Below are 26,299 nucleotides of genomic sequence, written 5' to 3'. Positions count from 1 at the left end.
TACTTTTGATTGTTTCTCCCAAACATATTTTTACATGAATCCTTACTGACTGCCCATACAATTGTCTCTGATCTTTTCTGGGGACAGGGAAACATAAAATTGTTGAAATAATTGAAATCTTCTGAGGGAATCGTACACATTTTGCAGGTCAGCACATTTAGACAAGATTTTGTTAGAGCCTCTTATTTGAGAACTTACCTTTATAAAACTTTGACAGAGGCCATGGCCACCAGTGGGAAAACTGACAAATCACCTCATGAGCAAGAGATAAAGTTCTTTGCAAAGGTAAGTTCGTTTACAGATTAAATGTTCTTAAACATACTTATATACACATACAATAGATCAAATAAATATCCACCATATTTGTGATAATAAGTAAATATTGTCATTTATGTATGTCTCATTCTGATGCTTGGTTCTCTGCAGGTCCTGCTGCCGTTGCTTGACCAGTACTTTAAAAATCACTGCCTTTACTTCCTGTCTTCTCCCAGCATCAACCTGAGCAGCAGTGGTTATGCTTCGAACAAAGAGAAGGAGATGATCACCAGGTTTCTTTTTTTTATTAGATTTTAATTAATTTATTTCCAAATGTGCATGTATACGTAGAATAAGTTATTAAGGCATGAATATTAATTAGAAGTTAATTTAGAGTGCGAGTGATTATTTTCTCATTGCTGTCTTTGACCCTCTCCTTTCTACAGTCTTTTCTGCAAGCTGGCTTCTCTGGTTAGACATAGGATTTCTCTGTTTGGTAAGCCCAAATAAGACTTCATTGTTACTCACAGCTTGGTTATCATATTTCTTCTTGGTCTTGAATAACTTTTGTACATGTAACAACCATGTCAGGAAGTGACTCTGCTACCATGGTGAGCTGTCTTTACATCTTGGCACATTCACTGGACTTCAGGTAAGAGCTTCAGTTTTTTGGGTTTTTTTTGGGGGGGAGGGGGGGGGGTCAGGGGGGTGGTAAGTAATTTTTAATTTTTTTATCAAAAAATAAGTGATACATTCTTGCTTTTATAGCAGTAAATAAAATGAATAAAGTTTTATGTTTTTATCACTTAAAAACAATCTCCTATACAGTATTCTGCAAAGGTCTTAGGCCAAAAAAAGTTTTTTTGTCTAAAAGCAGTTGCTTAAATAATATGCTGCTTTCTTTTCTGGCACACAAATATTTTTCTGTAACTTGGAATACTGATCAATACTAAAAATCTGAATTCTTTTTGTTCTAGGTCAATAAAATGACATACTGTTAATCTATAAAATAATTACACAGAATGCCTAAGATGTTTGCACAGTACTGTAATTGAAAATTGAAAAGAATTGAAATTGAAGTTAAATAGGACAGCTCTTATGTCATGGTAATTATGTTATATTATATAAATGGTAAAACAGCGCAGCACAGCACGCAGCTCACAGCTCCAGAGTTGCTGGTTTAATCCAGAGCTCGGGTTACTCTATGTGTAGAGGTTTGTGATAGTCCCCCCTGTGTTCATATTGATTTCAGACAGATTTCCTGATGTCTGATTTCCTTCTATCTTCTAAAAATGCTGTTTGGAAGATTGGCTACAATAATTTGTTACCATAAATCATGGTCAGAGTGGATCAACTGATTGTGTCCTGAATTGTATTTGTAATCTTGATCATTATAATAATTTTGGAGCGTAAGAGTTTGCATGGCTGATGATGTGGTCCCCTTTTTTAGGACAGTGATGAAGTCTGGCTCTGAGCTGGTGAAGGCCGGAGTCAGGACATTCTTCGATAATGCTGCAGAGGACTTGGAGAAGACTGTAGAAAACCTGAAGCTGGGCAAACTTGGCCAGTCTCGCACCCAGATGAAGGGAGTGGCACAAATCATCAATTACACCTCAGTGGCACTGTTGCCTATTCTTACTGCACTCTTTCAGCACATCACTGAGCACCAGTTTGGGGCGGACTTGCTGTGTAAGTAAACAGTTGGTCATTAATCACTTAACCTAAATAATAAGCAGCTACAAAAATAAAAGTTATCACTTTTAAATACATAGCAAATGGTTCAAAATACTGAAATGACCATGGCATTAAACCTTCTAAAAAAGGTTCATCTGGGGCCCTTAAGGGTCACTTAAATATAATTCTTTATTATGTTTCTTTAACTAAAGGTACAAATGACACACCCTTAAATGTGGCACCACATTGGCAAATATTTTTTACTAGTGCTGTCAATTGATAAAAATTTTTATCTAGTTAATCATAGACATAGTCCGTGATTAATCATAATTATTCACAATTTTAAAATACTTACTCTTACTTGTATTATAAACGTGCAATGTTGGAATAAAGAAATGCATGACAAACTGATTAGAGGAAACAGAATATGCAGTTTTATAATATCTAAAACATAACATTCAACAAATGTTAAATTAAAATCTTTCAAATGGGCCCGGCACTGCATGCAGTGGGGTAGTATAGGGTGTGGCCACCCACCAATCTGGGCTCGGACCCAGATCCTAAAAATCCGAAAATCGATAACTTAGAGCTTTTGTCACTTAAGCCACCATACCCACATCTTATATCGAATGTATTCTTGTAAAAATAGCACCCTGGGTTCTAGATAAATCTCTAGATTTATCACATGCATTAAAATGTTAATATTGACAGCCCTAATTTGTACCAAAACCCCCATGTTCATTAACTTCTAAAAATTAAATGTTTTCTCTTAAATGAAAGAATTAATATCATTTTATGTCACTGCATTACAGTGGATGATGTTCAACTGTCTTGCTATCGAATTCTGACCAGCCTGTACTCTCTCGGAACTGGCAAAAACATCTACGTTGAAAAGTAATGTTTCTTTCTAAATGCGTTGTTAATTAGACTATTGGCTCTTTTCTCCAAGTTATTCATGTCTGGGTTCTGCATTAAAAAAACAGGCAGCTTCCTGTGCTGGGAGAATGCTTGGCGACTCTGGTGGGAGCGATGCCTGTGGCTTTCCTGGAACCTCATCTGAACATGCACAACCCACGCTCTGTCTTCAACACCAAAACACCACGAGAGAGAGCAAGTGAGTTAACATAGTGTTATAGTAAATCCTTATATGGGTTATTTGTAATCAACTAGTTCATTGAAGATTACTATTGTTATAACAATGTTGGACTTGTCTTCTAGTCCTGAGCATGCCTGATACTGTGGAGGAGATGTGTCCTGAGATGCCACGTCTGGACGGCCTGATGAAAGACATTCATGACATTTCTGAGTCTGGGGCTCGCTACACAGAGATGCCCCATGTCATTGAAGTCATTTTGCCCTTGCTGTGTAACTATCTTTCTTACTGGTGGGAAAAGGGCCCTGAGAACTCTCCCAGTCATGTGAGCTGCTGTACCACTGTCACCTCCGAGCACCTCAGCCTCATCCTAGGCAACATTCTCAAGATTCTCAACAATAACTTGGGTATAGATGAAGCCTCCTGGATGAAAAGGCTTGCAGGTGAGATTATAAATTAAGGGGAAAAAAAAGGGGTGTTCAAATCAAACCGGGACGGGACATCTGGTTGTGCTGTATCTATAATACTGTGCAAAAGTCTTAGGCACCTCTTTTTTTTTTATAACTGTAAGTAAAATATGCAGCTAATTTCCGAATAAAAAAAAAAAAAGATTTGATTTGATTTGGGTGGCACGGTATCGTACCTCTTCAGGATCGATAGATCATTGGATTGGCACCCTATTCAAGGTGTACAGTACATCCTGAAAAACTCGTCTACAGCACAGTACTGTTAATATACATACTGTATACACAGTGATCAGAAAAAACATTAACACCACATAACATTAACACTTTAACATTGATTATCAATTATATATCATTAAACTGGTGACAGGATTATGGGCACCGAAGGCTCACTCATGCCCACGGAGACCAAAAACCAGCCTGTCCAGTCTAATCTCTCAGAAAAGCCAAAGCACAAATAGCTGGGAAACATCAATGCTGGCCTTAGTAGAAAGTATGAGAACACCCACCCAAGCATTCCAATTCACCCAACAGGCACATTTTATGGCATATAATTACATATAAAGGTGGAATATGATTTCACAGGAAATAAAAACTGCATGCAAAATAAATCAGCATATGCAGCAACACATTGCATTATTTATTTTAAAAATCATTATTTGTTGATAGTTTAATTACTGTACTGGCTCTATGCCAGGGGAACGACAGGGAGAACATATTATCGAAAGACTTGCTTTTTTCCTGATTATACACCTGTTTTACAGCAGTAGAGGGTTAGGGGTTTTGTTCAATGACTTGTTCCGCTTGGTGGTTCTGGGGTTTCCGATACACCTTAACCACTGTGCAACCCCTCCACATCTGTGATTACACCTTCATGAGAGCCAACAATGAACTAACTTTACTGTATTTTATTCTTCAATACTATATATGGAATTTTTAACAGTATTATCATAGAGACATTATTCATTCAGTTTTCATCATACTTTTTTTTTCTTCATACTTTTTTCATGCTTCTTTTTTTCTGGGGAAATATAATAGCAGACAAGGTAGAGAACACAAGAGAACACATTTTGTTACTCTTAAATGCATAAACAAAGTAATTGCCCTCAATGCAAGAATTTTATTTCCATACAGTGTACACACAGCCAATCATTAGCAAGGCAGGAGGAGACCTCTTACGAACTCACTTCCTCCCCACACTGGAGAAGCTGAAGAAGAAGACAGTGAAGGTTGTGGCTGAGGAGGAGATGATAAGAGCTGAGAGCAAGGCTGACACCCAGGAGGCCGAGCTGCAGATCCTGGATGAGTTTGCTGTCCTATGCAGGGACCTGTATGCTTTTTACCCCATGCTCATTCGTTACGTGGACAACAACAGGTATCAATAAATATCAGTATAAATAAAAATAAGTAAGCCCCATTTGGAGGCAGTGTCTTGAGTCATGAACCCTCTTTTCTACTCAGGTCCAAATGGCTGAAGAAACCAACTTCAGATTCAACAGAGCTCTTCAAAATGGTGTCTGAGATTTTCATTCTCTGGTGTAAATCTCATGTAAGATCTTTAACTTCTGATGGATTGTTTTCATTGTGATCTACAGATTTCCACCACATTTCTTGCTTTTTTGCAGAATTTCAAAAGGGAGGAGCAAAATTTTGTGGTGCAAAATGAAATCAACAACCTTGCCTTCCTCACTGGAGACACCAAGTCCAAGATGTCAAAGGTGAGATACAGTCAAATAGATTGTCATCTGTCGAGTCAAAAACTCCTATTGTACTGGCTTGTAAAAAGCTATTAGATTTGCCCATCAGTATTTGTCTGAATTTTTTATGTCAAAGTTATCTGATAGCTATGCTGATCAAAATGAAATGGTAATACAATTTGAAATATATTCCCTATTGCTTTGTATAACTTTGCCCAAAATTATGTCATATATATATATATATATATATATATATATATATATATATATATATATATAATACTCTGGAGAGCTGCTATAAATCACTGTTTATCACTGTATGTAATATCTGTGCTAAAGGAAAAAGGAATTATGACTAAAAAGTAAAATCAGGTTTGAGATGAAATAAGTGACTATCTGAGATTTTGTGTTTGGCTTTGTTCTATTCAAATATGTTACTTTTAAAGTCTTTGCAATATTATTTAGCCCATATACACAGATCAGCCATAATATATATAAACTACATACCAGTAAACTGGTGACAGGATCGTGAGGACCCAAGGCCCCACGATCGGCAGAGACCAAAAGGCACACTGTCTGTTGCCCCCGATGCAGGCCACGATAGACAGGCACCAAAAACATCAAGTGCCCAGCACACATGTGGCCCAGCTGTCAGAGTCCAAGGCTGTAAATTCCCCAGATCGGATCCAATTAAGTACCCATGGAATGCGCTAGACCATCAAGTCTGATTCATGGAAGATCCATCCATCCAATCCACGACACAAAAAGCATAAACCTCTTGCAAAAAGCATTCTGCATAATACTGGGCATAATGGCTATTGTTGTAATGCTGTGGTTGATCTGTGTGTATACTGTAGCTAAAAAGGTATACCGTAAATTAAGCAAATGATCCCATGCCTCCATGCTTATTAATAAATAGTATCCAGTAAAAAACATTTTGGGTGTGTAATGTGTTGCAGTCAGGGGGCCAGGATCAGGAAAGGAGAGGGAAGAAGAGAAAAAGAGAATTGTACTCTGTTCAGACATCTTTAATTGTGGCAGCTCACAAGAAACTGCTGCCTGTTGGCCTCAACATGTGCACGGCTGGAGACCAGGAGCTCATCTCTCTGGCCAAGATTCGCTACAGTCTGGTGAGCATGGCTTTAATTTTATATTCAGCCGACATTATCTGAATACACTAGCTGATTTTAACTATTTTAAATTCTCGGATCTGATTGGTGTCAAGGTGTTGATCAATTTTCAATAACAGCTGATTTGACAGTAGTGCAAGCAGCAGGCCTTATTTTAATTCATTATAATTTTCTAAATTCTATACCTCAGTCAAACGGCACAATGGTGTAGTGGTTAGCACTCTGGCCTCGCACCTCCAGGGTCGAGGGTTCGATCACGCCGTGGGTCTGTGTGTCTGGAGTCTGCATGCTGTTCCCATGCTTGGTAGGTTTTTCACCCCTGTCCAAAGACATCCAGATTAGGTTTAGTTGGCATTCCCAAAATGCCAGGTCTGTTTGTGTGTGCCCTGTGATTCATTGGCAGGGTGTATCCCACCTCATGCTCTAAGTCCAAGTCTCCTGGGATGGGTTCCAGGCCTCCATAACCCTGTACCCAGGATAAGCGGTATAGAAGATGAATGAATGAATGGCGGATAGTCCACATAAGCTAATGCTAATGAATAATCTGCTGATCATTAAAAAAGAAAAATATATAATTATTAATATTATGAGGTTTTCTGTGAGAAAACCTTTATTTAACTTTTATGAAAGGATTCATGTAGACATAAAATGTCAGCAATTAGGTCTATCCAGTAAGTTTTGGTGAGAAGCTGATGAGGAAATGACTGTTTACAGCTATTATGATGAAAGTGATACCATGAGCTAACTTCTGGTAGACGTTAACATGTTCAATACCATTTTTTATTATTTATTATTAACATAACTTTACAGACATTTTAGAAGGCAAATCCTAAATGTTTTGGCTTTTACAGAAAGATACAGATGACGAGGTAAAGGATCAACTAAGACTGAACCTACATCTTCAAGAGAAGGCAAGTGTATATCATTTGTATATAATGATCATATGATAATGTGGCATAAGTTGATTAGAGACTCTATCTTCACATGGTATACAGACAGAGGACCCGGCAGTGCAGTGGCAGCTAAACCTCTATAAGGATGTTGAGGTGAAGAGTGAGGAGCCACACAATACCGAGCACATTATCGAGAAGATTCAAGGCATCTCATCCGCTGTCTTCCATCTTGAGCAGGTTAGAGACACATACATCATCTTTTCTGAATACACCAATCCTTAAATGCATTGCATTATCATCATACTATCTCAGTGATTAACTATATTGAAATGTAGGAAACTTATCTAGAGTCTCCACACTGGACTTTACCCCACAGGTTGAGCAGCCTCTCAGGTGTAAAAAACTGGTATGGCAGAAGCAGCTGTCCAAACAGCGCAAGCGTGCTGTGGTTGCTTGTTTCCGCATGGCACCTCTTTACAAGCTACCTAGGTGAGTGCTGAAGAAACTTTCGTCATGAACTGTTCACCATCAAAACAGATGTATGTTTCAGGTATACTGTATAGAGGTAGATTACATGCTATAAGCTTTCTTGATGTATGACTTACTATTCACCATCTATTTATGTTAGAATATATGACCAATTGTAATATTTGCTTTCTTTATTTATAGACCTACTGTATTTTCTAATCCAAACCATGTTTTCCTTTAATATCCTGTCTGACAATGTGAAATGTCCAGTTTTTCAGTAGAGGCCATTCCACACATCTTTCTTATCCTCTTTGTTGTCTCTATAATACACTTTAGATTCAAAAATAATAATTACTTCCTGAATGGCTATGGGTACGTTTGGCTGGAAAAGTTGTACCAAACCTCCAGCTTTGACGGTCTGTTCTCCATGCTAACGGTAAAGTGAGCCTAAAAGACCTCATGATTCCAACATCTCCCTCCAGTCCATTTTCCAGCCTAAGGACTAAGCACAAGCATTCGATTTATACTGCCATTCTGAATGGTCACCTTCCAGTGCTGTCCTTTACTGTTACATTAATAAACTTTCCAAACATTTAATATGGTGAGTATTTAGGCAAAGCAGCTTGTTGCAATGAATGTAGGACCAGGTGAAAAAACAGAAAAATCCTTGACTAATTTTCACTCACTTATATTTGAACTGTGCTGATTTACTAGGTGTACCTCACTCAGTTATTGAGGTGGCCAATCAGATGAGGCCATGGGCTGTACATCTCTCTCACTCCCTCCCAGAATGCACCCCTTTCCCTATTCCCATTTCCCCCCATTTCTTTTACCCTGCCTCTATCCTTCCTAACCTCCCTTTCCCCTGAATCTTCAGGCATCGCTCTATTAACCTCTTCCTCATGGGCTATCAGAAACTTTGGATAGTAGCAGAGGAGTACTCCTTTGAGGAGAAGCTAGTGCAGGACCTGGCAGTAAGTACCGGGCCAGCCTTGGCGCTGCCCTGTGTGACGTGTGTGCCCGCTGGTGCCCTCTCTGTCACTGTTTGCCCTGCGGCCAGCACCTTGCCCGCTGAAATGCGGCAGCGCGTTCCTGCTCGCCTCACGTCTTCGTCCTGGCCCGTGTTTGGCTCAGCTGGTTGTGTGCGCAGCAGACAGGCCCTGCATGAATTTGGGCTGAGCCTGAGGCTGCGTAGAGCAGTGTATCTCAGCATAGCTGTGGTAAGGGGGCAAGTCTGCCCTGTGACACTCTGCCTCTCTGTTGGGTGTCGTCTTCCCTTTCGTAAGTCTCGTATTGTAAGTTGTGAGAGTGAGTGGCATGTTCACCTCATCTAGAAAATCACGTCTCTGTGTAGGTGCAGGCAGTACAGTTGCTTTAAATCTCACAAGTGTTGAATGCATACTCAAGCATTTTTCAAATGTCATGTACTACAGCTGTTGTGAATACATGTGAATACCACTGACAAGAATTTTTGACCTGTTTGCCTGTACTGAAAAAAATGGAATGGAAAAACTTTTATTTATTTAAATGCATATTAAAATATTAAAAGTTGAGTTACATATAGTATGTGCAGTAAGGTTAAGAACTAAAGCCTGAGCTAAGAACTTGAGTTCTAATTGTAGCACATAAATTATGTTTATTATCCAAAATGTAGGCACATCAAATAATCAAAAACCATCCTTGGTGTTATTGCCATTTTTTCAGTCCTAAATAGTTTCTTGCTTTTATGAGGTACAAAATACAAATACAACGTCTGTTGTTCACTCTGTATTTTATATCCTGTTTTGTTTAAATGAGATTTTCTATAAAAATTACAGCCTTGGGAACATCTGGCAAGTTCATGACTAAATTAACTAAACATGAGCTAAAGACATGCAATTTGCATTAACTGAATGGAGAGCCAAGAAAATTGTCTAAAGCACATGCATAATCTAGCCCTTAAAGCTCAGAGCATTTTAACCATCATTTGTCTTCCTTTTTTTTAATAAACATATATAGGGCTCAGGATTGTGCATTATAGAGCGTAATATCAATTTTTTTAAAACACTAAATAGGCGATATGATTAACTGAATATTAGTTTGCTAACTGGAGGTCCTACCACGGTCCTATAAATGGAAATAAAGACTGTACAATAGTCCCCTTTGCCCTCTATTTGTCCCCACTGGCCTCCACGGTCCCTAGTTGGACTACAGAGGTTCCTAGACAGATGAATAGGTGGAATTTTAGTTCATTTTAACTGACTACCCAAACATGACTGAGCAAAAATAAAAAATAAAATTGGCAAAAAAATAGCACGGTTACACATAATCAAATATTTTTTCTGTCCTAAAATCATAATAGTATGCTTGTTTTGAGATTTTTACAACATCAGTCCCAGTCAGGTAGTTGTAAAATTTACCCTTTATAAAAGTAATGATAACATTTGTTCTGCATGACATCCAAAAACCCAAATACAGAGTTTGAAATATGTATGTGCTTACAGTATATGGAAGCACACCAGCAATGCTTCCATGTAAGCACATTCATATTTTTAAACCGCTATTGACCTATGCTGTGTTGCCCGCACATATTAGTGCCGCTTGAGCGTTTATGGATTTTAATATTAAATTTAATATTAAATTGGAATTTGTGGTTATACATTTCTAAAATAATCAATGTAGTTTAAAAGAAATAACTCACTTTTGCTTTACTGTCTGAATGTTTATATCCAGCTTTTTCTGTATTGCTTCAGTCGTCAAATTTTGGATAAATTACAGCTGTTGTAAGAAAATCTTTCATGACTTTTATAGTTATCCTAACAAGTATCCATAGACTACAGATATTTCTCATTTTATTTATTTATTTATTTATTTATTTATTTAGCACTGGGAGTCAAAATTAATGTCAGTGGCAATCACACATACACTATAGATGCAGTGGATAGAAACTTGGTGGAAAATCTTGAGTATTCTTTTAAACTTGGTTCTGACTGATAAACTAGCAACTCTAGAACTAGGGCACTACAGGTAATAGGGCACATTTATAGTGTATATTAATCAGTAGTGAAGCTCAAGCATTACCCAAACAGCTAAACAAACGTCTTTGTGCGTACCGCCTTATATTTAACATGCGCCTCAGCGAAATAGTTTAATTTATATAAAAAAAAACAAACAGATTATCTGCTATCACTACGCTTCACGGGACATGCACTGCACTGCCATTTTCATTAATGTATGAGCACATAACATTGCATGTCTTTCATGAGCTGGTCATTGATACATTAATGGTATCATCCCCTGGACATAGTCCTGGAGCATCACATCAGGCAATGGCCATGCTCTTTCCTGGCATGTCACCTAAAAAAGTGCTTCTCAACTCTGGCCTTCACCTACTGTAAACAAAACAAAATTTTGACCTCATTTAGACCTGGTTGTTTATTCCTGAGTAAGATTTTAATGATATGCACATTTTCTCTTTTATGTAAGATATCTAAATAGAGAATCAATTATGTCAACATATACATAATGACATAATTTACATTATGAAGGGTTATTTTCATGGATTTAAATGTTTTAGAACACATGCTATGACCAGGTCAAAAATGGTCTTGTAGTATTACATATACCAGTCATTTGTAAAAGTTAGTGCCCTTCATTTAATTCTCTGTTTTTTGGTGTGTCTTCTTCGGACACACCTGAATGATCCAAACCAACAAACTGCTGATGATTAATTAATCAAGGGCTAATGATTAGCAGCACCTAGCTGAAACGTACCTTTTTAAATCATGTGGAAGCAGTAAGGAGGTACTTAGTATTGCTTGCATATTTTTTTATTTGTATTATATGACTTTGAAAAAAAAAAAGTTATATGTTGTTTTTCGTCTAAGGTTCTATTTGGCTAAGACCCGCTACAATCAGATGATTCTTTTTTTTATTATACTTTTACACACACACACACACACACACACACACACAGAAAAACGCAGAATTAAAAGAGGGGGCACTAACTTTTACACACGATTATATAAATGATTACAGAACTATTACTTTTGGATTTGAATCAGATGTGCTTATCCTGTACCATAAGTACATCGTACAGTACTATTCCACAGGTCAAGGGAAGAGAGACACTATCTTAAATAACATTTCATTGATTTTGCCATCATGTGAAAGTGGAAATAAAACTGCATGTGAGTTGTGTGTGAACAAGCTGGTTGAAAAGTGTTAAAAAAGTGACAGAAAGCATGAGTATAATGTGTAGACAGTAGAGCAGGTGCCTTGTTTCAAACGAATGGTAAAGTATGAAAAGTATCCTGTGAATTGTTCAGAAGGCCTGAGTAAAGAATGGTGTATAAGTCTTGTTTGAGGAAGCCATTGTGCTGAAATATTATAGAATGTGCTCTTTGTCTTTGTGTGTTTGTGTCCAAAGCTTAAGCCTATGGATTTGCTCCGTGACAGTATAGCGAGTGAGTCAGTGGTTCTCACAGTGTCTGAGTGAGAGACTGTTGTAAGAGAGAAATGAAAATGTCTTAAGTGTTGTCGCTGTTGTTGTTGTTGTTAGTGAAGGATGAGCATGTGTATGTGTGAAATGTGGGCTGAAGGCTTGTGTGACTTGTGTGGCTCTGCCTGCAGAAAACCCCCATGGTTGCGGAAAAGGAAGAGGAGGAAGCAGAGGCTGAGGTTCAGCCGGACCCTCTTAACCAGCTCATCCTCCACTTCAGTCATAATGCCCTGACTGAGAGAAGGTCCCATACAATCCTACACATGCATACCCATGAGGAATCTGTTTTATTCTATTTTTAAAAAATGAATGCTTAAAATAATGTATTTTTTCTGTCTCTATTATCTAGTGTCCTGGAAGTAGATCCCTTGTATATTGCGTATGCAGATATGATGGCAAAGGTATTTCTTTTGTTCTGTTGTTTAATCAGTTGCACGTTGCAAGAATATTGCACACAAGTGAGAACTAAATACAAAAATATACTCTTTGTAGAGTTGTGCTGAGGATGAAGAAGAGGAGGAAGAAGAAGGAAAAGAAAAGACATTTGAGGTACGTGTAAAGCCGGATATCATTTATTAATTATTTAAGAACACTAAAAGACAGGAATGTAATGCTTGACTGTCAAAGAAATTATGCATGGAAGGTGCATCGTTGAAATCCTATTACTCCGCTGTCTAGAGTAATTAAACCCATCGATGTTGCAACAATCTTCATAGCTTGATACCAACACCTGTCCACTTGTCAAATTTGGCTTGAGGTAGGATGACCACCCAAAAAAGCTAACATTTATAAAAAAAATTATGAAATCAGTAAGGTAAAATATCAGTTATCATTGCAGGCTGTTCTTAATTGCATAAATAAACAGTAGGTACAGGTGTATGTGCATGGTTAAACATCTAGTTCAGCACTAATTATAATTACCTACAGTACATATTGATGCATCCAGTGTCCATTCAGTCATGATTTGTTATATGTTTCTTCCAACAACATAGCTGAACTGACTCATTGAATTTCATAAATGTAGCCAAATTGCCAACTGGTTTTTCATTACAGGAGAAAGAGATGGAAAAGCAAAAAATTCTGTATCAGCAGGCCAGGCTACATGCTCGAGGAGCAGCTGAGATGGTGCTACAGATGATCAGTGCTAGCAAAGGTAAATCTAAGTGCTACTTTCCGGTTGTTTCTCAAAATCTTTTTTTTTTATTCACGTTTAGGCTCACTTATTTTGCTGATGTCTAAAAGGTACATATTAACAATGCAGGCTTGCTATTTTGTTTCAGGACGACTAGGCCCTATGGTGACATTCACTCTAAAGTTGGGTATCTCTATTCTCAATGGAGGCAATGTTGTTGTTCAGCAGGTACATCGGTGCAACTCAATCCACTTTCATTTACAGACTGAGATTGAAACTCTTAAGCAACTCATGTCGATTAGTTTTGCATTATAAAAGCATATACATTGTGTCCTTAGAAAATGCTGGACTACCTGAAAGAAAAAAGGGATGCTGGGTTTTTTAAAAGTTTATCTTGGCTAATGCAGTCTTGCAGGTATATAAGATTTACAAACGTGCTTTTTCCCATTTTACTTTACAATCGCTTTACAGTGTTTTATTGTATGTTGTTTAATGTATTGCACATTTTAGTGTACTGGATCTAAATGCATTTGAGAGACAAAAGAAGGCAGAGAGCCTTGGAATGGTGACCGAAGAAGGTTCAGGTAAGTCCAGTCCATTAAAAAAAAAATTCGGATGTACAATCACACTGCTTATGCGTATTTACTCAATGTTGTACTACAACTATGTTGTCCACATAGTCTCACCATATTTGGGTGTTTCTATTTAGAATGGGAGACTTACTGAAATAAGAAAATAAGAAGCAGGAGTGACTTGTTACCACAAATTTTGGTGGGACGACACCATTGATAGTGATGAAGTCTAAAGCAAAATTCATTCGAGAGACAACCATACTTTACTTATGCTATAGACTAGTGGTTCTCACCATTGGTCCTAAAGGACTACCTTGCACATTTGAATGTTTTCTCAGCTTCATGCCCATCTTATTTAACTAATCAGCTAATTAACAACCTTCTCTGAACTGAAGTGGTTGTGATAGTGCAGGAAAAACATTAAACTGTGCAGGGTAGTTGGTCCTTCAGGGCCAGAGTTGAAAACCACTGCTAAAGGTTACTGTTGAATGAATTTTTAGAGATTTGGAACTTTACCCAACAAATTTATTTTAAACATGCAAAAAATAACATAAAAAGGGAGAATTAACTAACTTTCCTGACTCTCAATCATAAGCAAAATATTCAATGAGTGACCACGGGCACAGAGATTTGTACATTTCATTTTTGACCATTTACTGCAATAATAAATTGGTGCTTAATAACAAATTGTTGTTCACTAAAAGAGTGAATAAGAATTTCAAATGTACATAGTTGTAAATATTAAAGTTTTTCATAGATTGCTGTAATATTTGTTAAAAGGCTGTGATTTATGCCCCACCTACATATATAAGGACAAGCCGCCACTTGTAACAAGGAACATTCTAACATGCATAAAGGTCTACCAGAAGATAGTTCTTGTTAAAAGTCTACACGAGCCAAATAATAAACTTTTAGAGAAAATTCAAGGTAAGGGGCATCCTCTGGTTCCGAAAAATGAATCCATAAGGGAAGTTCCTTAAATGTCCACTGGGGGCTAGCTTCAAAGGTGAGTCAATCTCCCATCTCCATAGACTCCCATGCTTACATTTCCAACTTTACAACAGAAATAAACAGTTTTGGTCTCCATAGCTAGATTTCCCATTGATAACAACTGTACAAGGGTGAATTTTTTATGTAACACATCAGTTAAAAGTACATTAAACTGTAAATTTATTAGGGATTAATGTAATTACATTAAGCCATAAACATATTAAATTGGGGCGTGGCCAATTTGTCTGGCAGCTGTGTTGCAGTTTTCAAACTGCTAGCTGTCTGCTATGCATCGCTTTTGCTAACCAGCTAACTGGAATTGTTGTAGCTTAACTTGCCAAAAGGAATGTAGGAGTTGACATGGGATGATGTGCAGGGTATGGATGAAGAAGTTCCATCGAATTGAAAGTGACATTTGCATGTAAATTAAATTTATCCCTCTAAAGCTAATCTAGCTACAGTAGCTTGTAGTAACTGAGGTAAGGATGCATATTCCAACCAACAGTCAGACTTTATCCAGGTTCCCATTTATGGATTAACTGGGGGGTTTAGACAGAGTCAGCTCCAGCCAAGATTGGGATTACCAGAGATCCCACATTTCAGCTTCAAAACCGCTCTTCAGAAAACCTATGGGTGACACATAAAGGGTCTCACTCTTATTTATTGTGATTTTTTTAAAGATACTTAAAAACGTTACCTGCTGAAAGCACAAAATCTCTTAAGATTGTAGTTTTTTTTTAGCAGTTGTTATTTGCATATCTCTTCCAGTGACTGTGTGATCAAGCAGCAGAGACAGTGAAACACCAGCGTACTGGTGTACCAGTGCTTATTCAATTATATTATAAGAATGAGCTAAATAATGAAAAAGTCACAGACAGTAACATTAGCTAAATTGCTAGCTAAAATACAAGCTCTGGTTAAAGGGGAAATGGTTGCTCTGCTATAATCTCACAGCGCGCTGCATGCACTAGACCACACAGTGAATGTAAAGGCTTCACCTGAGACACTACTTATCTTCATTTGCTGATATATGAAGCTAGCCTGCTAACTCTAGCTCTAATATAAAATAAGTAATAAACCAGTAATGCCTGGTAATTTCCAGTGTTTTATACTTAAACTGCAAATCATGCAATTTGAAACAAAAATATCCAAAATTATGAATTTACCTATTATTATTATTATTATTATTATTATTAGGCAGCGTGGTGGCTTAGTGGTTAGCACTTGCACCTCCAGGGTCTGGGTTCAATTCCTGCCTCAGGTTTGTGTGCATTGATTTTGCATGTAGATTAGGCCATTTGGCATTCCCAAATTGTCTGTAGTTTGTGAGTGTGTGTGTGTGTGTATCCTGCGATGGCTTGGCAACCCGTCCAGGATGTACTCTGCCTCATGCCCTAAGTCTAATGGAATAGGCTCTAGCATCCTCCCCCCGTGACCCTGTAAATTGGATAATACATGATGATGTAATTTATTATTGTTATTGATTTAATAATTTTATAATAATAATAATAATAATAATAATATATTTTAAATGATTTATTTTTCCCCACCACTTAAAACAGCACTAAGTGCAAAATTCTCTCAAGAATATCATATTATAAAGTATTTCTGTCTAATAATATATTAGACAAAATGATTGTTTTGTTTCATTTCCAACTATATCTAACACACTGTGGCTAACAGAAAAAATGCTGCAAACTACTTATAACAATCAAAAGGTGAAAGCTGCTGCAATTTCTATATATTGCCCAAAGTATAAGAGCATATATTTAATATACAAAATGGGATAATATAAGGATGGTTGTTGTTTGGTTAGGATTGCATTAGACATTATGAACAAGAGTTTGTAAGGAAAACAATGAAGAGTTACATGTCGTAACATAATATACAGTACTACATATGATTATGACATTAGAAATAAAAGCAGTTCCTTACTGTTATGTGCACAATTACTTACCTCATAACTAAACTGATTCAACTAATTATCCTATTAATCAAACTGTATTACAGCCTAATTAAACATGCTGCGCTATGTGCTGCTGTAAGCAATTTCCCTTACCAGCTTTCCATCTAACACATTTCTAATCTCCTTCTAACCTAATATAACATTAACAGTAACTGCATGTTCCTTTATTACAAATTGTCACATTCTCTCATTTTTGTCTAAATACCAGTGTCTTCTCCTTTGCTTATGTCTGCTTTCTTTGTGTGTCTTCTATCATTTTATATTCTTGGATGGCAGTCAACGTGAGTGAGCGGGGTAAATACCGTTTAGCTACTCCTCATTGCGCTTTGCTCTCACTTCGCATGTGACCATCTAAAAATCACCTTTTCTTGACCTTTTCCCTCCATTGACCTGGAATTTTTTTTCTGAGTAGGCTGTCCTGCAGAGATTCATGCATGATAACATATGACATAGAATAGAGCTAAAAGATTAGGCAGTATAATTACATAGCTTTATTTTGGTACTAAACTAGACTAGAATGTGTTCATTGGCTGAGTTCAGCCTGGTTAACATTACTAAGCACTTGTCATATCGCATTCTCCTACAGATTATCGTTCTATTCCAGGTCAAATTCTGTTCAAAGCTATGAAATAAACAGCGAGCTTTTAAAAATCTGGGGGTTATTTCACACAGCTGGTTTTTGTGTTTACTTTCACAAATATGACATAGTATACTGTATATAAGTGTATTAACACCATTCCTTCCAAATTTGGCATATACAGTACATGCCATTAATGAAAGGAAATCATTGTTGTAATTTCTTATATTGAGCCACTTTTGCTGTGACTATTTACAACATTATATGTGTACAGTACATACACTGTGTGATGCTTGTGAAAGAAACCTTGCTAACCCCAGCTTTCAGAAAACTCCTTCAGTTGTGCGTATTAATCTTCAAGCAATTCCTTCTCTCGTCGGCTCTTTGGATGCAGCTGCAAGCCTGCAATCTAAAGTTCCTTATTTTGGGGCTGTGAGGTTCTAGTGAAGCAATTGATCATGCTTGCTTGACACTCATGTTGAAAGCTATAAGCTTTTAACACACTTCAGTGACTTTTTTATTTTTGTTTTCTTTCAAGGCTCCAAAGTACTACAAAATGATGAATTTACAAAGGATTTATTTAGGTTTTTGCAGCTTTTATGTGAGGGCCACAATGATGGTAAGATTCTTGTACTGTTATTATTGCTTGACATTAATTACAATGATGTTTCCTGTCTTTTTTTTTCAACAAAATTTTCAGTTGGAGTAAAGTACAACAGTAAATGTGCAATGTTTTTCAAGACCTGTGTCTATTAAAATCTGCTTAGTTGTACTTGAGTTAGAAAACACAATTGCTCATTATTGTTTTGAAAACTCTCGACAGATTTCCAAAATTTCTTGAGAACCCAAACAGGAAATACAACGACTGTCAACATCATTATTAGCACAGTGGACTACCTCCTACGTTTGCAGGTAAAAAAAAAGTACATATGGAAGAAAAGATCTACAGCACCAATCAAAAGTTTGGACACACCCTCTAATTAAATTTTTTTTTGTTTAGTCATTTGTTCTCTACATTCTAGAACTTTCCTGGATATTTCAAATCTATCAAATATGGATACAGATATGGAATTAGGTAATTAATTAACAACATCAGTCAGTTATTTTAAGGTCAGCTGTTCTGAAACAGTTATTACAGTATTGTCAAGTGCATTTGCAAAACCCATCAAGCACCACGATGAAACTGGCTTTTATAAAGACCATAACAAGAAAAGCAAAGACCAAATCTTACCTCTGCTGCAGAGAAGTTAATTGAGGGTTACCATTATTAACATTTAACAATCAGCACCTCAGATTGGAACTATTATAAAGGCTTTATTATTATTATTATTATTATTATTATTATTATTATTATATTTACAATGTAAAAAGATATATCCAGAAAAGATCATGAAATTAGAGGGTGTGCACAATAGCATTTCAACACTACACTGAAATACAAAATGTCTTGGTTTCCAGGAATCCATAAGTGATTTCTACTGGTATTACTCTGGAAAAGATGTAATTGATGACCAAGGACAGATGAACTTCTCTAAAGCACTGGCAGTAGCTAAACAGATCTTCAACTCACTTACAGAGTACATTCAGGTATTCACTATTTAACCGCAAGGAAATTGAATATTGTTATTATGGTTTAATTTATCTAAATCTATCCATCTGTATAATCTATCGATTCTGTCTTTGTAAGTGGTGAAGTTTATATGGGAAAACACAGCTCTTTACCAGCTCTTTAGCATTGTGCGTGATAATTGCCTTTTCAGGGTCCTTGTATTGGGAACCAGCAGAGTCTGGCTCACAGCAGGCTGTGGGATGCCGTGGTTGGATTCCTGCATGTCTTTGCCAATATGCAAATGAAACTTTCACAGGTATTTCACACATACAGAGTGCTCCAATACATACAAACACCCATAGAGTGGTCCAATCCAATAGATTGGACATGCTATTTAGTTTTACACTTTTACACCAAGCATGTGCTTATCAGTAGTTTTTTTATGCTGGCAACAAACTCTCATTTTTGCTTTGTACAGGACTCAAGCCAAATTGATCTGTTAAAAGAGTTAATGGATTTGCAGAAGGATATGGTGGTCATGTTGTTATCTCTTCTGGAGGGTAGGCACTCTTTTCCACCTCTTCATCAAACTTATTATGAAAAGCTTTTGTAAAATAAAACAAAATGCATACAATGAGTACTTAAATCCTTTTTTACAGGTAACGTGGTGAATGGCACAATTGGGAAGCAAATGGTCGACACTTTAGTGGAGTCTTCCAGCAACGTTGAAATGATCCTCAAATTCTTTGATATGTTCCTCAAGCTGAAGGACCTTACTACCTCTGAAAACTTTAAAGAGTTTGATCCTGAAGGGAAAGGAATAATTTCTAAAAAGGAGTTCCAGAAGTCAATGGAGAGCCAAAAGCAGTACACACAATCCGAGATTGAGTTTCTTCTCTCTTGTGCAGAGGCAGATGAAAACGACATGTTTAACTATACAGAATTCGTGGAACGCTTTCACGAGCCAGCAAAAGATATTGGCTTCAATATGGCTGTACTGCTCACCAATCTGTCTGAGCACATGCCCAATGAATCACGTCTCGCCACTTTCCTGGACCTGTCTGAGAGTGTACTCAGTTATTTCGAGCCCTACTTGGGACGTATCGAGATCATGGGAGGTGCCAAGCGGATTGAGCGTGTGTACTTTGAGATCAGTGAATCTAGCAGAGAGCAGTGGGAGAAGCCTCAGGTGAAGGAGTCCAAGCGGCAGTTCATTTTTGACATGGTCAATGAGGGCAGTGAAAGTGAAAAGATGGAGCTGTTTGTAAACTTCTGTGAAGACACCATTTTTGAGATGCAGCTGGCTTCCCAGATATCCGAACCAGGGGCTGTTGAACGCCCTGAAGAAGAGGAGGAAGAACCACACAATCTGTTGGAGGAACTGTGTGAAGAGGAAGATGAATCTCTTGAGTCCGCTTCAGCTTTCACTGTTGCCTGCACTTCTGTAAAGAAAAAGGTATCTCAGTTCCGTCAAATGCTGACCCTCAAGAACACACGGAAGCAGTTCAAGAAGTTTAAGAAACTGACCATTAGGGAAATGATAACAGGATTCTTTTCATTTTTCTTGATGCTTTTCATTGGCTTCTTTAAAGGCATTTTTAGCCTGATTTTTGGATTCTTTCATATAATCTGGTCCTCAATGTTTGGAGGGGGCCTTGTTGAAGGGGCTAAAAACATGAAGGTGACAGACATCTTGGGCAACATGCCAGATCCCACTCAGTTCGGAATTCATGGTGATGTCACGGAGCCAGAGAAAGCAGAAAATGGTGAAATAGTTGTATCTACAGAAATGGTACAGATGGGTGGCACAGTGGACAAACTGGAAACTGATGCCATCATAGATCTTATATGTCCGCCAACTAAGCGAGAGGGAAAGCACGGATCTGAGCCTGGACTCGGGGATGTCTCAGAGATTACAACAGAAGCCAGCCCTCAAGTTGAAAAGAAGAAGCGTCAGGTGTGCATTTTCTCAATAGATTTATAAAATATGTGTTATTCAGTCATTCAATAATTAAAAAAAATAGGATCTCCCAAGTGTTGAAATGGTAAAATGTTTGCCCCATAGGGGTCGTGTGTTTAAACCTGATAGTGTGGCTGGGATTTCAAGAGAGCATAACTGGGACTGATCAGATATAGTGACAAGTTAGCTCGTTAGATTCATTGATTAATTCATTCATCTTCAGAAACTGCTTTGTCAGGAGTGCAGATGACATTACAACATTCACTCATACCTGGGGCAGTTAAAATCATATAAAGTATTCTTTTCTTTGTTTTATAGAAACCAGTAGCGGAGGAGTCTGAACCTGAGAAAGCTGAGTAAGTTTTAAAAACATACAACGGTCTGTGTCTTCACTTGGCAAGGTAAATTTTTGCCAGGTTTTCTGAACAAAGTTACACTAACTGTAAATATGAATGAATTGTATTAATAGCACAGAGAATCGTGAAAAAGAAGATAAGACCAAAGAAGAAAAGCCTGAAGAGCCAGTAGTGGAGGAAATGCCAACTACAAGAAAACGACATGGCTCATCTAAGGAGGAACCTCCTGCATTAATGGCCACCTTCTTTGCCGGACTGGAAGTCTATAAGACCAAGATGCTTGTAAGTGATTTATATAAGGCATTGCATTTAGGTGACAATGCCGTTCTTGCAAGACCAAAATGACCTCTACTGCAAAGGACTTTAGAGGAGTTCATAAAATTCGTTTGGACTCAGAAATGACCAGTTAACAGCACAATTAGATTCGAGCTGGTATGAAGGCTTTACAGAGCATAAGTCACGGTCACATATCAATATCACCTTCAGCATTGTTTTGAAATGTAGAATAGAATAAAAATAAGGAAAGATCATGAAATTAGGTGTGTCCAAACATTTACAGTTTACAGTACAGTTTGTTGCTAAAAGTGAAACATTCTATTTTTATTAAATTGTTTCTTTTTTTTTTACTTTTTATGACCTTTCCAGAACTACTTGGCTCGTAATTTCTACAACCTTCGGATGCTGGCACTGTTCGTTGCATTTGCAATCAACTTCATCCTGCTCTTTTATAAGGTTTGTTTGATATTGTCTTTAATTTAAATAAGCAGTATTTCTACAGCTATAAAAAATGTTTTATAATTGACTTGAAATATTTTTGGGATCTGTAATGGTGTTTATCGTAGGTGTCTGGTGAAGCTGAGGATGAAGAAGATGAGGAGTCCTGGGGTGGAAGTGATGACGATGATGATGAAGACAGTGATGTAGAATTTTATGTACTTCAGGAGAGCACTGGCTACATGGCTCCTACACTGACTTTCTTGGCTGTACTGCATACAATCATTTCTTTACTTTGTGTGGTGGGATATTACTGCCTCAAGGTAATTCATTTGTTTCATCAAAGTGTTATAGAGCATCTAAAAGATAATTTGATCAAATACAAAAAAAAAAAGCAATCATAATATTTTCTTGTCGCAGGTCCCTTTGGTTGTGTTTAAGCGAGAGAAGGAGATTGCAAGGAAGCTTGAGTTTGATGGCTTGTACATCACTGAGCAGCCTTCTGATGATGACATCAAGGGTCAATGGGATCGTTTGGTTATTGCCACTCCGTAGGGCCCATTTCAAAACATGTTTAAATAAATTATGTCATACATTTATTTATATTTTTAATAATTGAATCAATTTTCTTTCAGGTCTTTCCCCAATAATTACTGGGACAAATTTGTTAAGAGAAAGGTACTAGGCAAATAATCTTCAGATGAATTAAATATATCTCCACTCACATAACGAGTTTGTATGTTTGTCTGACTCCTGATGTACCTCGTATTTCCAGGTCATCAATAAGTATGGAGATCTGTATGGGGCTGAGCGTATTGCCGAACTCCTCGGTTTGGATAAGAGCGCACTTGACTTTGATCCCACAGAGGAAACTGTAGTGAAAGAGGCTTCTTTGTTGTCATGGTGAGGTTGAATCAAATACGCAGAGTAAAATGAACTGGAAAAGGTTTTTTATAACTTTTTTGGGACACTAATCTCCAATTCAATTCCAGGTTGAGCTCTATTGACACGAAGTACCACATCTGGAAGATGGGAGTCGTCCTAACTGATAATGTATGTAAAACACCAGAACAGCCTTGTGATACATATACACTCATCTTGTAGTTTAATGGGTACACTTTTTCATTTATGCAAGCATCATGCAAACTTCCAAACCTCTTGTTATTTCCCTATAGGATTTGATGTCTTGTGGTGCTGAAACATAAAAAAAATTAATAAAAAAAAAGAATTCAAGGAGTATAATGTTTCCTTGAGTGGTCAGTGAGTGTACAGTACATAATAATCTTAAAAAAAAAAAAATTTCTTCTCTTGATGCAGTCTTTCCTCTACTTGATCTGGTACACCACAATGTCTATTCTGGGCCATTACAACAACTTCTTCTTTGCTGCTCACTTGTTGGATATTGCCATGGGTTTTAAGACCTTGAGAACTATCCTGTCCTCTGTAACACACAATGGCAAACAGGCAAGTCTTTACCACAAGAGGGTGCATGTGCTTCATGCATTAAAAAAGCAAAGCTTGTATGTGTTTGAATTTAAAATGGACATCCCTCTGCTCCTTATTTAAACAGCTGGTGTTGACCGTGGGCCTGCTAGCAGTCGTGGTTTACCTGTACACTGTTGTGGCTTTCAACTTCTTCCGCAAGTTCTACAACAAGAGTGAGGATGAGGATGAACCTGACATGAAGTGTGATGATATGATGACGGTGAGTGAAAGCTCAGTTGATAGTTTTACATGTATAAAATTCAGCCTATTTAATGTGCTCAAATGATTTAAGAATCATTTGGTGAATGGTTAAATAAAAGAAGTCCCTGTTTCTCCTCAGTGCTACCTATTCCACATGTATGTGGGTGTCAGAGCTGGTGGAGGCATCGGTGATGAGATTGAAGACCCAGCTGGCGACCCTTACGAGCTTTACCGCATCCTCTTTGACATTACTTTCTTCTTCTTTGTCATTGTCATCCTGTTGGCCATCATCCAGGGTAAGTGCAAGTGACAGATCCCTGATGTTATGTCGAGTTTGTTTGTCATGGGCAGAGCCTGTCTAATAAGAAATTTCAATATCCCAGTTAACGTACATGCTACTGTATAAATTCTATACATTATGAAACTTTGGAGATTCCACAGGATCGGTCTGAGGGCACCTTACAGTATATGACATATTTAAAAAAATCACAAATGCATTATATTCTGCCTTATTAGTAAAACAGAGATCAGTTCCTTTTTAAAATTCTAGAAAAATGAAATAAATTTTAAGGCAGCATGGTAGTTTGGTGGTTAGCACTTTTGCCTTGCGCCACCAGGGGCCAAGTTCTTTGTGTGCATGGAGTTTTTATGTTCTCCCCGTAACATGCAGATTAGGCTAATTGGCGTTTCCAAATTGACCATATTGTGTGAATGAGTGTGTGCGTGTGTGCCCTGCAATGGATTGACACTCTGTCCAGGGTGTATCTGGCCTCGTGCTATACTGTAGGTCATTACGCGACCATGTATACAGGAATAAGCAGTATAAACGGTGAGTGAGTGAGTAAAATCAATCGATTCATTTAATCTATTCTATAAATTACTGAAGTCGGTTATTTGGAATAGTTGCTTTACTATTTCATAATTAGGCCTTCTTTTAATAAAATGGGAATCTATTTAAACATCACTTGCTGAAATTACCAGAACTGGATGCTATTGCCATTTGCTTTACATTCCACAGGTTTGATTATTGATGCTTTTGGTGAGTTGAGAGATCAGCAGGAGCAAGTAAAGGAAGACATGGAAGTAAGTGCTCTGTGTGAATTTTTTTATTTTGTTAAATTGAATGTACTGATAAGTTACACCATAGCTCTGGTGAATATTAAATGTTGATATATTTTAAATAAGAGCACGGCTCTGACAATAGTTCTGACCATTAAGGTTGGAAGAGGATTGTTCAATTCAACCCAGGACTTCTGTGGAACACTTAATCCTAGCTTGTCAGATAACTTGTCATGAACTTGCAGAAAAGAGTAGAATCTACACACACAATCATTCATGAACACCACTTGCACATCACAGGAACTCTTCCTCAGAGTTACTGCCACATCCCTGTACAATTGTGACCTCACTCCAATGAATTTCCACATTTCTGGGCCATTAAATAAGTTCTTGAAGGGACAGCCTTGTAGACATGAAGTAGGCAGTCTGATCATGTCTCCAGCATATAGAGAAGACTTTCTACCTAGATGGTATCAACGTACTAGTGAAATGCTGGGATAAGTGAATTAGTGTAGCAGAGGATTATATAGAGAAACAAAGCTAGTTTTTACTCTTATACTGCGATTCTGCTCTGAACGTTTTTTTACAGCATAACAGCTTACATAGGGACTAATTATACAGTCCGCTTTAAAATCGTTGATAATGGCAAAGCTTATTGAGTATTTTTAAAGCTAATCTCCATTGTCAGCACTTTGTCAGAACTGTCAGAGATAAAGCTCCAAGTTTGCACTTTCTGTTTTCTTGGCAACATGACATGCTCTTGGGGCTGCGTAGCTGCAGACTAGTCAGTGCCCATTCTGACCCCTGTTCAAGACCCAAAGAATCTGTAATGGGCATGTAAGCAACAGAATATGACCCTGGAGCAATGAGAGAATGCGGAGTAAAAAGACGGGTTAGTGGCGACTAGGCAGTGTTCAGCTGAAAAATCCTGGTTCCTCGTATACATGTGGCTGTTATAAAAAGTTAAAGAGAGTTAAAGGTGTCGAATTGGCCTTTAAGTCAGCGTTCTGGGTGAAGTCCATGCCTTGAATGGTCAAAATTATTATGGTTGCCAAATTGCTGTGCGACATAAGATATAAAACAACCTGGGATACGCTGTTAAAAAATAATCCACTATGGTGTTGTGAAACTCAGCTTGCCCAGCCAACCCATTGTTAATCAATTGCTAACCAATGTGAAGACTAACTCTGTTTACATTTTTTCCCCCTCTTAAAATAGACAAAATGTTTTATATGTGGGATTGGTAACGACTACTTTGACACCACACCGCATGGCTTCGAGACCCACACTCTACAGGAGCACAACCTGGCCAACTATCTGTGAGTGTGCACCCTCCATTACACCTACAGAAAGACTTTCTGTCCTTCTCTTAAATTGTACCGTTGCTGAACTTGAGCATTTACTGAAATAGAAACTGTAAAACGTTAGTATGTACATTTTTCACTTTACTATGCATAGAAGACCTGTTCATTTCTCATGTCTCCTTTGACAGATTCTTCCTGATGTACCTCATTAATAAAGACGAAACTGAACATACGGGTCAGGTAAGTCTACAGAAAAACCCCTTCATTTCTTGAAAAAACA

At 37.5% G+C, this 26,299-nt stretch overlaps 1 protein-coding gene across 1 annotated transcript in view; it reads left to right on the top strand.

Annotated features, from left to right (window-relative positions):
- ryr3 (ryanodine receptor 3) overlaps nt 1-26,299 on the top strand; it is a 77,459-nt gene that overhangs the window by 49,970 nt on the left and 1,190 nt on the right. The window contains exons 57-100 of the mRNA XM_053489187.1: nt 218-285; nt 427-548; nt 702-751; nt 847-907; nt 1,706-1,944; nt 2,742-2,823; nt 2,913-3,043; nt 3,148-3,465; nt 4,621-4,861; nt 4,948-5,035; nt 5,112-5,204; nt 6,143-6,313; nt 7,165-7,224; nt 7,309-7,443; nt 7,583-7,695; nt 8,552-8,648; nt 12,286-12,398; nt 12,504-12,555; nt 12,647-12,703; nt 13,208-13,307; nt 13,435-13,514; nt 13,625-13,701; nt 13,797-13,870; nt 17,091-17,108; nt 17,930-18,010; nt 18,215-18,303; nt 18,850-18,978; nt 19,152-19,274; nt 19,359-19,500; nt 19,600-20,897; nt 21,219-21,256; nt 21,370-21,538; nt 21,902-21,988; nt 22,099-22,293; nt 22,391-22,521; nt 22,606-22,648; nt 22,746-22,873; nt 22,963-23,023; nt 23,288-23,434; nt 23,541-23,675; nt 23,796-23,952; nt 24,675-24,739; nt 25,934-26,034; nt 26,208-26,259. Of these exons, the coding sequence (XP_053345162.1) occupies nt 218-285; nt 427-548; nt 702-751; nt 847-907; nt 1,706-1,944; nt 2,742-2,823; nt 2,913-3,043; nt 3,148-3,465; nt 4,621-4,861; nt 4,948-5,035; nt 5,112-5,204; nt 6,143-6,313; nt 7,165-7,224; nt 7,309-7,443; nt 7,583-7,695; nt 8,552-8,648; nt 12,286-12,398; nt 12,504-12,555; nt 12,647-12,703; nt 13,208-13,307; nt 13,435-13,514; nt 13,625-13,701; nt 13,797-13,870; nt 17,091-17,108; nt 17,930-18,010; nt 18,215-18,303; nt 18,850-18,978; nt 19,152-19,274; nt 19,359-19,500; nt 19,600-20,897; nt 21,219-21,256; nt 21,370-21,538; nt 21,902-21,988; nt 22,099-22,293; nt 22,391-22,521; nt 22,606-22,648; nt 22,746-22,873; nt 22,963-23,023; nt 23,288-23,434; nt 23,541-23,675; nt 23,796-23,952; nt 24,675-24,739; nt 25,934-26,034; nt 26,208-26,259 (6,011 nt within the window). The remainder of the gene's footprint in view (nt 1-217; nt 286-426; nt 549-701; nt 752-846; nt 908-1,705; nt 1,945-2,741; nt 2,824-2,912; nt 3,044-3,147; nt 3,466-4,620; nt 4,862-4,947; nt 5,036-5,111; nt 5,205-6,142; nt 6,314-7,164; nt 7,225-7,308; nt 7,444-7,582; nt 7,696-8,551; nt 8,649-12,285; nt 12,399-12,503; nt 12,556-12,646; nt 12,704-13,207; nt 13,308-13,434; nt 13,515-13,624; nt 13,702-13,796; nt 13,871-17,090; nt 17,109-17,929; nt 18,011-18,214; nt 18,304-18,849; nt 18,979-19,151; nt 19,275-19,358; nt 19,501-19,599; nt 20,898-21,218; nt 21,257-21,369; nt 21,539-21,901; nt 21,989-22,098; nt 22,294-22,390; nt 22,522-22,605; nt 22,649-22,745; nt 22,874-22,962; nt 23,024-23,287; nt 23,435-23,540; nt 23,676-23,795; nt 23,953-24,674; nt 24,740-25,933; nt 26,035-26,207; nt 26,260-26,299) is intronic.

This window comes from Clarias gariepinus, chromosome 27 (assembly GCF_024256425.1).
Source record: "Clarias gariepinus isolate MV-2021 ecotype Netherlands chromosome 27, CGAR_prim_01v2, whole genome shotgun sequence".
Lineage (NCBI taxonomy): Eukaryota > Metazoa > Chordata > Actinopteri > Siluriformes > Clariidae > Clarias > Clarias gariepinus.
This window is presented reverse-complemented; position numbering and strand designations above follow the sequence as displayed.